Source organism: Borostomias antarcticus (genome assembly GCF_949987555.1).
Source record: "Borostomias antarcticus genome assembly, chromosome: 14".
Taxonomy (NCBI): domain Eukaryota; kingdom Metazoa; phylum Chordata; class Actinopteri; order Stomiiformes; family Stomiidae; genus Borostomias; species Borostomias antarcticus.
In genome coordinates, this window is record NC_140247.1 from 9,671,150 (window position 1) to 9,683,649 (window position 12,500).

General features: G+C 46.6%; 1 protein-coding gene across 1 annotated transcript in view; it reads right to left on the minus strand.

Annotated features, from left to right (window-relative positions):
- LOC311317345 (SH3 and cysteine-rich domain-containing protein-like) overlaps positions 1 to 12,172 on the minus strand; it is a gene marked incomplete at both ends in the record, with an annotated part of 20,070 nt that extends 7,898 nt beyond the window's left edge. Inside the window, 2 exons of the mRNA XM_084448428.1 lie at positions 2,056 to 2,447; positions 12,086 to 12,172. Coding sequence (XP_084304554.1) covers positions 2,056 to 2,447; positions 12,086 to 12,172 — 479 coding nt within the window. The remainder of the gene's footprint in view (positions 1 to 2,055; positions 2,448 to 12,085) is intronic.
- Between the last annotated feature and the right edge of the window lie 328 nt (positions 12,173 to 12,500).

Sequence of the window (12,500 nt, forward strand, 5' to 3'; positions counted from 1 at the left end):
GAGAGAGAGAAAGAGAGAGAGAGAGAGAGAGAGGGAGGGAGGGAACAGCAAGTTAAAACAGGGCCACACACCTGGGAGAGGGAGGCAGACGGGGTGAGCCGACAAACAAGCTGGTTTCTAATCAGAGCAGGCTCCTCTCTCTCTCTCCTCCTCTCTCTCTCTCTCTCCTCCTCTCTCTCTCTCTCCTCCTCTCTCTCTCTCTCTCTCCTCTCCTCCCTCTCTCTCTCTCCTCCTCTCTCTCTCTCTCCTCCTCTCTCTCTCTCTCTCTCCTCCTCCCTCTCTCTCTCTCCTCCTCTCTCTCTCTCTCCTCCTCTCTCTCTCTCCTCCTCTCTCTCTCTCTCCTCCTCTCTCTCTCTCTCTCCTCCTCCTCCTCTCTCTCTCCTCTCTCTCTCCCCCTCCTCTCTCTCTCCTCCTCCTCTCTCTCTCTCTCTCCTCCTTCTCTCTCTCTCTCTCTCTCTCTCTCTCCTCCTCCTCTCCTCTCTCTCTCTCCTCCTTCTCTCTCTCTCTCTCTCTCTCTCTCTCTCCTCCTCTCTCTCTCTCTCTCCTCCTCTCTGACGTCAAGCTTGTCTCTCTTTCTGGGGAGAGCTGATCAAGTGCTGCCCCACTTAGATGGAGCCCGACGCCGTTGCACAACTGCTCCAACAGCACAATCATGGTTTTATATATGTTGTGATGTGTGACGCTGTTTTTAACTGTCTTATATTTAACCTTGTTTTTATTTTCAGCCCCCTAACCCCCTTCCCTCAAGAGGCTTTTGCTTTTTGCCAGGCCGCCTTTGTAAACAAGAACTTGTTCTTAAATGCTTGCCTGGTTAAATAAAGGTTAAATAAAATAAATACAATTTAAAAAATAATCCACCATGCATCCATTTTTTATACTTTTTTGGGGGGAAATCTACAGATACTGGAAACCAGCCGAGAACCAGAAAACCAGACGAGAACCAGTTCAAACCGATTTGGCTTTCGAATCGAATCAGATTCATATTCTTATTCATATTCATATTCATATTCATATTCATATTCATATTCATATTCATATTCATATTCATATTCATATTCACATTCAGAACACTTTATTAGTCCCAGAAGGGCAATTCATTTCTACAAATTTCTATAAATCGAATCAACTTTATTTATTATAAGGCATTGACTTAAAAAAAAACTCACCAGACAAGAACGCTTTGAGTGGATTTCTTAACTTTTAATATAATTCAATTTTCGCAGCTAGCTAGAGAATGAATTACCTTTCCCAGTAGCCAGTGACAATTCACTCAGTCAGTTTAAGTTTTACTGTCAGTAACACCGCAGCTGGGACGACTGGGAAGATTTAGAGAAAGATTTTGCAGTGCTCGCCGGTCTGTGGCAAAGCCAATAAATCACAGAACACAAACGACATAGTGATATAATAACTGAACACTTATTTCCCCCTCAACAAGCACTGGAGTTGTTAGGCGCTATGTGGAGGAGGGGGGGGGGTGGAGGAGGTGGGGGGGGTGGAGGAGTAGGGGGGGGGCGGGGGTGGAGGAGGTGGGGGGTTGGGGGGGGTGGAGGAGGGGTGGAGGAGGTGGGGGGGGGGGAGGGGAGGTGGAGGAGGTGGGGGGGGGGGGGAGGCTTAGGAGAGCGCGGGAATCAGCTGGCGCAGCGCAGACGAAGCTACTGGAGGTAAAAGCGATGATGTATGCAAAGGCAAGCGAGCAGCGGAGCAACAAACAGGGTCTGAACAGACTACGCCATCAATCACGGTGACAGGAAGTAGATTTAGCAAAGAGGGAAGTAGCAGGGGGGGTGTTGTGACCTCCGTGCATGGAGCACATCAAATCAAGGACAAGGCCAGGTTACAAACAGACTGGTCCTTGGCTTCCCAGCTCAATCACCTGCCCCATGTCAGAGAGCTTGGCTGGTGATTTGGCTTTGCAATTAGATTACAGATTTTTCATCTAATGCTTGATTCGTTAACAGTAAAAATGACACTGCTATTGCCTATAAAGCTGTATAAATGTACAGTTTACGGGACTCAGAGATGCTCCAGACAACAGGGCCTAACCAGGGTGGTAACGATGTGAAGCCTGGGAGTAAAGTTGACACCTTACCCACAATCATGTGCTTGCAGAGCTGGCAGTTTGTCGGCCTGCGGAAGGCGTGCTCCTGGAAGCAGTGGTTGACCTGAGGGCGCGTCGGGGGCGGCGGCTTGGAGGGCAGCGAGGGGGAGGGGCTTAGGGACGGGGACTGGGAGCAGAGGGAGGGGTTGGGGCTCAGGGAGGGGGAGTCGGACGGCGAGCGGTCGCCGGCGAGCGGCGAGCCGGGCGGCGGGGGCGGAGAGGGGGGCGGGGGGGCGGCGATGAGGTCGGGGGGGAGACGGGCGTCGCTGTAGGACCTCTGGAAGAAATTGTCCACGCTTTTACTGCGCATGATGGTCTTGAAGGAGAGGGAGCGCTTCAGACGCTGGAGCTGCAGGGGCAGGCAGACAAGCAGATGGACGAGGAGAAAGAGGGAAGGACGAGAAACAGATGAGAACCCATAACCAACCGGCAGCACCAGCGACATCGTGGTCGCTTTTAACACTGATCTATCTCACGCAATAACCTCACAGGAAAAACTTAAGGACCACACTCTCTCACAGAGATGAGACCGGGATTTTGAAAGCACATTAGGATGCAATATGCAGTAAAAACGATAAGCCTCTTTCTGAAAGCTCGGGGCTGTTGAATGTCTATAAATTTCCTTGGCTGTGTGGGAAAGAGGTCGCCCATGAATGGCAATGAGGCAGCTTACTCCGTCTTTCTGACAACACAAACGCTTTACAACAATGGTTGGATTCTCTGAAACAGAAAAGGCTCTGTATAAAGAGCCCTTTCCCACTGAGCAAAGACATCGTTTTCGTCTTTGCCGGACGTCCAAAGACATCCAATTAGGAGCCAGAATGAAAGTTTTTTTTAGACGTTCAGATATTGAACCTGTTCTGGACGTCCAGAGACGTCTTAGAGGGGTCCAAGCCAGACGTTAGAATATTGAGGGGTCCAGCAGACATACAAAATGGGGTTCTGGACCGACGGATGTTATTAAGACATGATCTGAACGTCTCCCTGATGTCGCGGGTTTGCTGGGTTTCCAGCTCCGTTATAGGTTCTATTTGGAATCCTAAATGGTTCCACGTGGAACCTTTTTTCAGAGAGTTCTTTCTTTGCCCTTTCTTTTTTTTCTATCCCCAGCCCCCCTCGTGTAATAGAACATGTTGATAGGTGCAATTTGTTCTTGACACACACACACCATAAACTTACATACACCACGTAACGGAACACACAACAACACATGTTTACACATCAACAATATCCTGTCCACTACGTGACCTTCTTCTTTTATTAGCGCTGTTGACCGAACGGTTCCATGCATGACCGATGGAAGAGGTGTGCGCGTCTAAAGCCTTCCCCCCTGAATCCTCCGTCTCTGCTCTCGTGTTTTGGTGATTGATCATCACCGCTCCCCTGGTAGTGACCGGTGGTCGTAGATCAACAGGAGTCAGTGGGGGTCGGTTTTGACCAATCAGAGGTGAGGAGTCTGACGTGCCATGATGTCACAGAGACAGGAGGGTGGTCTCCTGGAGGAATGGACCAATATCAGACAGACAGACAGACAGACAGACAGACAGACAGAGAGAGACAGAGAGACAGAAAGAGAGACAGACAGACAGACAGACAGACAGACAGACAGACAGAGAGAGAGAGAGAGAGACAGACAGACAGACAGACAGACAGACAGACAGACAGAGAGAGAGACAGACAGACAGACAGACAGACAGAGAGACAGACATAGAGACAGACAGACAGACAGACAGACAGACAGACAGAGAGAGAGAGAGACAGACAGACAGACAGACAGACAGAGAGACAGACAGAGAGACAGACAGACAGACTGAGAGACAGACAGAGACAGACAGACAGACAGACAGACAGACAGACAGACAGACAGACAGAGAGAGAGACAGACAGACAGAGAGACAGACAGACAGACAGACAGACAGACAGACAGACAGACAGACAGACAGACAGACAGAGACAGAGACAGACAGACAGAGAGAGAGACAGACAGACAGAGAGACAGACAGAGAGACAGACAGACAGACTGAGAGACAGAGACAGACAGACAGACAGACAGACAGACAGACAGACAGACAGACAGACAGACAGACAGACAGACACAGACAGACAAATAATCCATACACCACGGTTGCTCTGTTTCGTGTGTCTGCTCCTCGCAGGATAATCACTTTACTCTGAGTCTGTGTTCATACCTCAGAGACTCTGTGAGACACAGAGGTCAACACCCTCCTCCGTGAGTGTGTACGTGTGTGAGAGAGATTAGTGTTCTTGTTATTAGCTGTGAGTGTAATGACACGGGTGTGCGCGTCTCTACTCAGAGAATCAGGCCCAGTCCCAATGTCCACCCTTGCAGACTCGCAGACTTAAGGGCGCGCTCCCGCGAAGTCCGCGAGGGCTTAGGGGTGTCCCAATGTCAAATCGGCAAGTGCGTGAGGGCTCTCTGGCAGACATTTTGAGCCCTTTATGCCCCCTTACCGTAAGTCTGCACTTCTGCAGACTTCGCCTAAGGGAATTACCCACAGTTCATATCGTTGTGACGTGAAACACGGGGCTACCTGAAGAACAGCCAATAAACAAGCACGGACAGTTCAACCAACCCTAATGTTCACGTTACAAAACAAAATATGTTTTCATGTTTTCAGCTGGACTTGCTTATCTGCACAAGTAGCCTTATAATTATTTTGGTTTCATTATTTTTAAGTAGGCTATGGGTTATTGACCCCATGGGTTTGTATAATGTGATTTGTGTAAAAATATGTAGGCTATGGTTATAAATTACATCGATTTCTGTTGCTCTAAATCATATGATTTCCCAGTTAAAAGCAGTATGACATTAATCACCCATTTCGGTGCAGTGTTCTTTGAATTCAGATTTCCAACATGAATATGGAAAGAGTTCTGAGGTGCAGGAATGTGTATACATAATATATTATCATTCTTAAGTAAATACTTTTGGATTCGTCACAAACAAGAATCACAGGCAGTAATGTAGTTCGCATATGACCACAAAATGAAATGATTTCAACAAGTTGAAAAGACATGTTTTGAGGGTAACACAGAGTTCGGATAATGTAAAGCGGATTTGACTCAGCCCAAAATTAATTTACATGAAGGCCTACAAGAAAAACATGTAAAATTGACAAATTGATAAAAAGCCCCACACCGACAATAGTAAGAAATATGTTTTCACGTCAACGTAATGTGATGTCACAAGTGCTGTCCCATTCCTTTTTATACCAATTCGAGCCCTTGCAGCCTCTCGCACTCAACCACTTTACCAGGTGACGTCAATAAGTCTGTGAGGGCTCAGGGCTTGAGGGTTTAGGGTGGACATTGGGACTGGGCCTCAGAGTGTGTTGGGTTCAGCTGGTTTGACACACCTGTCACGATTCTCGGAGAGGCGTGTCACGTCGTTACGCAGAGCTCCATCAATCAGGAAATGAGCGTCGGTGTAGTAATTAGAGCTAATCAACAGTCTGTGTTCCAGAGAAGTATTCCTGCTAACCTCCGTTTTTATATGTGAATTTGAAAGTGCAGCTGGCCTGACGGAGGCTAAGCCAACATGATAATGGCCGGGTTTCCCGAACGAGTTAAGAAGCACTTAACTCCAAAGTACTTCTTAACTCCCATACAAAGGGTTGCTTAAGAAGGGTTCCTTAAGAAGGTTATTTATCGGGAAACCCGGACAATAGCTCTGATTGAACTCATCGGTACACATGGCCGCCGGGCTTGTCCATGTCCGTCATGTCCAGGTCCATGTGGGTGAGCTAATCGTAGCGCGCCAGGATGTACAACCTTACACCCTGTTGTATGTGTGATCTAGGTCCCCAGAAGTGCCACATTCCACATTGTTCCCCCTGCAATTTCATGATAAAACGGGGACCAGTAATGATGCCAGGACAACCCCTCCCATCCCCTCGATGCCACAGGCTCCTCCCACCCAGGTCAGCCGGGTGCATGTTTATATATATATTTTTTTTTTTCTTGTAGGTATTTTATTAATTTGGCCTATTTATTCTATTTTTTTACTATTCTGTACTTTCTCTGTTCTCTTCTCTGTCTTATGATTATTATCTTCTTTTTAATCTTTATTCAATTAAATTCAGTTCTAACATTATTAGTCCCACTAAGGGCAATTAGCCTAGTAAATGTTCCCAGCCAATAGATTAAAACATTTTCCAGGAGCTTGCTTGATCGTCTCGCTGAGAGAGGTCAGGGAAGAATTTTTACAGCTCACCTAGGCTATTTCGGCCCGTGCGGGTGAACTGTTTTTTTTGCTTTCCCCTGGAAAAAGTAGTGGTGGGATTTACATCCACCCCCCCTTCGCTCTCTGTAAAGCGCATTGTGATGCCTCTGTGTATGAAAAACGCTATGCAAATTGTAGACTTAGACTGGAGCAGCATATTGCATACAGAAAACATGAACATAAAACATCTCACCACATACAGGTGCCAGCAGATGAAAACCGTAAACAGAAAATAATTTGATTAGTACCTTGAGAATCGTCATATAACACAATTAATCAATGGATACCTCGGGACCCCCGAGTCTAAAGCCTGCGGTGCATCGCCAGGGGATGCAGAGGCAACAGCCGCTCGTTCTGCTGCTCTTCCACTGAGACATGATGGATATCAAACCTGGAGGCAACGAGCCCAGCCGGAGGCCTGCGGTGCCCGTTAAATACCGTGAACAGCAGAGAGAGGAGACGGCTATGGGAGAAGAAGAGGGCTTAGAAGACATCTGTCAGCGAATAACCTAACACAGGAACGACGTGTGCTCTGATAATACATTAACACCTACATACATGTACATGTCGTGGGTCAGCCTGGTCTCTGGTGAGTTTCTTGTCTTTGAAATCGAGAGTTTAACATGTTTTTGAATGATTTTTCACCGTGCCCACCCACATCCATTGTATGACCGAAACGGTGGTAGAGCAATTATCAGACTTTCTCAAAAGGGCTAGTTTTGTCAACGTTTTGATCTGAACCATTGTATATGATCATAAGTAACCTTAAAACAGGGCTAAACATGCATTTTCCCTTTACTACTCCTTTAAAGTAGGAGTTCCTGGAAAACGGTAGGTCACGTGCAATGACGACAACAGGTAGCCTACCTTAGATTTTAGGCCAATAATCTCACGACATCCACCCGTCAATCAACGCTATCCTTCTATCGAATCTGTCTAAAGTTCTTAAAACCCGTCCACTTGTCAATGTTCCAATCAAATTCCTCTAAACATATGTCCCACCCTCATAGCTTATTTGCGTCGGAAATACGTCAAACTACGGAAGTTAGATGATCTCAAACGTCCGTTTCAGTGCGACTTTAAGAGTGATTCCCTTTCTCCTCAGCTTCACCTTCACCTCTCTGACTCATGGAGGGTTACATTACCAGGGACCAGGGAGTTCAGACTCCCCCCCCCCTCCTCCTCTCCTGAACCACAGACCCGAGGTAGGCTATGACTAACCGCCCTTCCGGAACCACCCCTCTCCGTGTTTCTCACGTCTTCGAGCCCCTCGTGCCTCCGTCCCATGCCTCCACTCCGCTCGCGCGCTCCGACAGCCGTACGCTCGCGCATACTGAATCAGTGGTCAAGGAGACGGGAGAGGAGGGGCTAATGGTGCATTCGAACATAAACGAATGCACCATAACTCCGCGGTACTCAAGCGAGGGAGGGACCTGGAGGAACGCCAGCCCGGGAGAAAGTCAGCCGAGACCCGCGACAGCACCACGGCCATTCGTCTAACTAGGATGCGTTTCAGCTAGCGAAGACGTAGCCCACGACACGATTTTCCACGTGGAGCAATAGGCCTACGTCCTAATTTCCTTTCTGTGATAATGACTAATGAGGTTGACATTTTAACAAAAGGAGGACGAGGGTAAAAGTTACGCAGAGGAATGAGGACGGAGGTAGAAGATGGAGGCAAACGGAAGACCATAAAAAACAAACGAGAGAGAAGGATCTCATCTCAAGAATGCAAAGATGAGAGTAACCCCTTTAGTAGGCCTATGCGCGGCACGAATTGTGATACGAGGATTACACCGCACCTCATAAAACCAAAGAGGTTTTGAGATTTCATGTCGTACAATTTCACCGCTAGACCAACGCATACCCATTATGCAAAGCAGCGGGTCGGCAGAATCCAGCTGTAGGAGATAACAGATGCATAGACACACATTGCCTCCCGCGTTTTTATCGTCTCTCTCTCTGTCACGCGCGCACGCACACACACACACGCGCATCCCTCATCTCTCTTTCTCGCTCAAACAGACCGCGCTGGGTTCAGTGAAACTAAGCTCTGGGATATAAGTATTCTACTGTGCCGTCTCTCGGGCCCTCTCAATCCACCCTAATTGTCTCCCTCCTCCTCATTCTACCTTCCTCTTTGCCCCCTCACAACCCTGCCACCCTTCCTCGCCCTCACCCGACCCCGACAGCTCATCATCCGCCTATTAATCACCTCCAATCACTGTCCTCACAACCCCCCAAGCACAACACTGGCTGTCAATCACAGAGACAGACAGGGAGAGAGAGAGAGAGAGAGAGAGACCGAGAGAGAGAGCAGCATTGTCAGAAACAATACCCCCTCCCCCTCCTATCAAGAACCGAGATAACTTTTTAATGCATCTTTCTAGTGTGCTCTGTGATATCCATAGTCAATCCATTCTCATGACAGAGCACACCGTTTTCCGTGTGTATGTGTGTGTGTGTGTGTGTGATCTCTACACACACTCTTTGCAATGTCCTTCGGCTCTGCCTCCATCAGTCTGAAGGGCTGTGCCGGCCCTGCTGCCCGGTGCTTGTGATGCCGGCGCCACATCAGACGAGAAGTGTTGAGAGGCGAGACAGCAGCGTTAAGGAGGGTGTTAATATACCGTCGGCTGTCATCCGCCCCTCCAGCGTCTCCGGTTCCTCGGAAACACACCTGGACGCAGGCCGCCGCACGCCATCGAAACTCAGGGGCTCTCCATCTCTCCCCCCCAGTGACACCCTGGCTTGATATCAGCTCCATCTTTATTTCTGTCATCGCCGTGAGTTGGGATTTTGGCGTGGGCCGGATCTGGGGAGCATCTGTTAGCTGATTGTGTCACTCCTCCCACACCTCCCTCCCTGTCATCGCTAGCGCTGTGGAAAACATCTCGGAGTGGCTCAGCGATTCGGTGATATCAGACTTTTAAATGAGTGTGTCCGGAAGCCTCTACTTTCGGAGTGTTTCTGATGTGTTTCTTAATAAAAATAATAATAATAATAATAATAACTTAAATTTATATAGCGCCTTTCATGAAACCCAAGGTCGCTTTAAATCAGAACAATAAACAGACAAGAGACAACAACAAGAACAAACAACAACAAACAACAAGAAAAACCAATCTAGCGGCCAAATTCATTGATTGCATAAGCGAAGTGAAGATAGGAAAGATAAATAAACACTGAATGAAGACAGACAGAAGGGGTCGGGGCGTTGCTGGGAATATGACTGTGGGAGTTAGATGACTTGTAAATGAATTTGTCTCACGGACTCTACTTTCAGAATGCCTCAGAATCATTGATTGCGTGAGTGAAATGGAGAAAAGAGATAAATAATTAATGAGGATAGACAGAGAATGGGGTCGGGGTGTTTGCTGGGAAGATGACCGTGTGTATGTGTGTCCGACCCCAACCACCTTATAGGATGAAATCCGCTGTGTTGGGTCCAAACCCGTTGGTACGTTTATTTGTTTAAATGATTGTTTGACTTTTGCTGTAGTGCTTCTGTAATTGATTTGGTAACACTTTACAATAAGGGTACATTAATAAGCATTAGTTAATGCATTATTAAGCATTAAGTAACAGTTAACTAATGTCTCTATTAACCATTTATTCATGTTATTTATGTTAACTACGGTTAACTCACCTAACCCTAACCTTAACTAAGGTATTAATTAACATTAGTAACCTAACCTAACCCTAAATAAGCATTAGTTAACAGTTAACTAATGTTTTTTGTAACCCTTATTGTAAAGTGTGATCATTGATTTTAACAGATTCTCCTCCAAGGGTCTGAGTGACTCAATCACTCTTTAGGCGTAGAGCTGTTGCATTTTGAGAATTTAAACGGAGCTTGATAGACATATCAATTAACCTATGACCTTTACGCACGCAAGGAAGAGCACAAGGCAATCAGAAGGCAGGGGGAAAGGGTTCAAGGTTCAAGAGATGCAAATCAGTGTGATATGGCCTCTACGTTAACACCCTCCAGGGGGCGACGGCGGCGGTGACTAGAGACGACGAGGTAGCGGGGGAGCGAAATGGCCGTTGTGCTCCCTGTCAGTCACAGCGAGGGGCTCTGATTGGTGGTCTGGTGTAAGATGGACATGGCGGAGCGCGTGTGAATACCAAACAGCAGGCGGAGTCAGACAGTCCCGTCTGGCGGTGGGTCCTGGGGAGGACAGACGCAGAACAAAGGCGGGGAGCTGTAGAAGGACGCGAGGGATGGGACTGTCGGAGGGAGGATGAATGAATGAATGAATGAATGAACAAGTAAATGAATTAATTAATGAAATGAATGAACGAACAAATAAATGAATTAATGAAATTAATGAATGAATGAATGAATGGAATGAATTAATTAATGAAAGAATGAAAGAATGAATAAATGAATGCTCCCAGAAGCATTGTTGGATTGCAAGATTGAGGCGATGGTGTGAGGTGATGATGACCTCACACTGCTGTGAAGTCTGCTGTTTGTGTGTGTGTGTGTGTGTGTGCTGCTGTGAAGTCTGCTGTTTGTGTGTGTGTGTGTGTGTGTGTGTGTGTGTGTGTGTGTGTGTGTGTGTGTGTGTGTGTGTGTGTGCGTGTAGCCAGACACAAAAGAAAGTTGGTGAGAGATGTGACATAATCCTGATGTGGTTTGATATGTGCTTATGTCAATGATAAACTGTTATTATGCTTATGTATTATGTATTTATGTGACTTTTTTTGTTTATTGTGATTGTACTGCCTGCTGATTTGTATACTGTAGCACTTTGATCAGTACTTTGGAGTTGTTTTTAAATGTGCTTTATGAATACATTTGACTTGACTTGATTTCAGTGTGCATGTTTTTCCCATGTTTTAAAAGGCACTTCACTAAGGTCAGGCCCTATTACATCATAGTAGCCTATTACATTACATTTCAAACATACACTTTTATCCAAAGTGCCTTACAATAATCACATTTAACATAGGTAGTCGCCAGAACTCACAAGTCCATTTCTAAACAAGTGACTAAGAGCAGAATCAAATGTTGAACCTTCTGAACATCTTTTGAACCGTCTGAATCGAGCAATCCATCTTCTGAACATCAAGGTCAGCTTTTCATCGAACCTTTCATACTGACTTGAGTTTATTCAAAGCAATCACGAACACCTGAGTCCCGGTAGTGAGTGGGTTTGTACTCTATTGAATTTGAGAAAAATAATGTAATTTCCTTCTGGAGGCAGACAGAGAGTAAGACACAGTCGATACACTAGAGAGGGAGCGCGAGAGAGAGACGTCAAACATTCCAATCATCTAACCAACCAACCGCCCGCGCGTGAGCCCCGAGGTGAGTGACTCTGCTCCCAGAGATGCAATCATGCAAACGACGTCTATCAACGTCAGGCAGGATAACTGCAACTGCAGTGATGCGGTTAAACCATTTTATTTGCTGTAGGCCATAATACATTTAGACTAAATTAAATGACTGGTTAATTGAAATAAAGTTGAGTTGGGTATTTCTGAACACTCAGCATTGTATTGATGCTCTAAAGGCAATAGGCTTGTATTTGTAGGCTACTTGTATTCAAAATATGAGTAGGCTAGGCTTAAACCTAAATGTGAATTAGCAAAATGAGAAATATTATGGCTGCGTAAAACGTAACCGACCAGATACTGAGAGTAAAAATGGAGTGGGGGTAACGAGCCCCCATCCCGGACCCATTCCGCTGTCGGCTGGCTACGCGAGAGGTATGAAGTAGTAAGCCGCTTGCCTTGGACGTTCCCGGCTGCTGGATGGACATGGCACTTGGCGAGCGCTGAAGCTGTGGCTCGCTCTCCATCTCGCTGTTCTCCGTCATTATCCGGTTTCTCGTGATGCGGTGGTCGGTCGAGAGTGGTCGAACACCTGTGAGATGCTTTTTTAATCCGTTAAAATGGGAGTCGACAATAGGTAATGTCCAGTATAGCCATTAGGAAACTTCTACAGAATATGTGACATTTCACCACATTGTCTGGTATTTGCGCGCGCAGTGGTGGTAGTAGGGCACGGTAGAGATACACCGCTTTATACCCAGTGTACTGCCTAATATCCGATAGAAAGAATGTGCAGCCTATATCCGAATTAAAGAATATAGCTTACACGGGAGGGATTCGGTACATGTTTTAAATCAGTATTGTGCTGTGCTG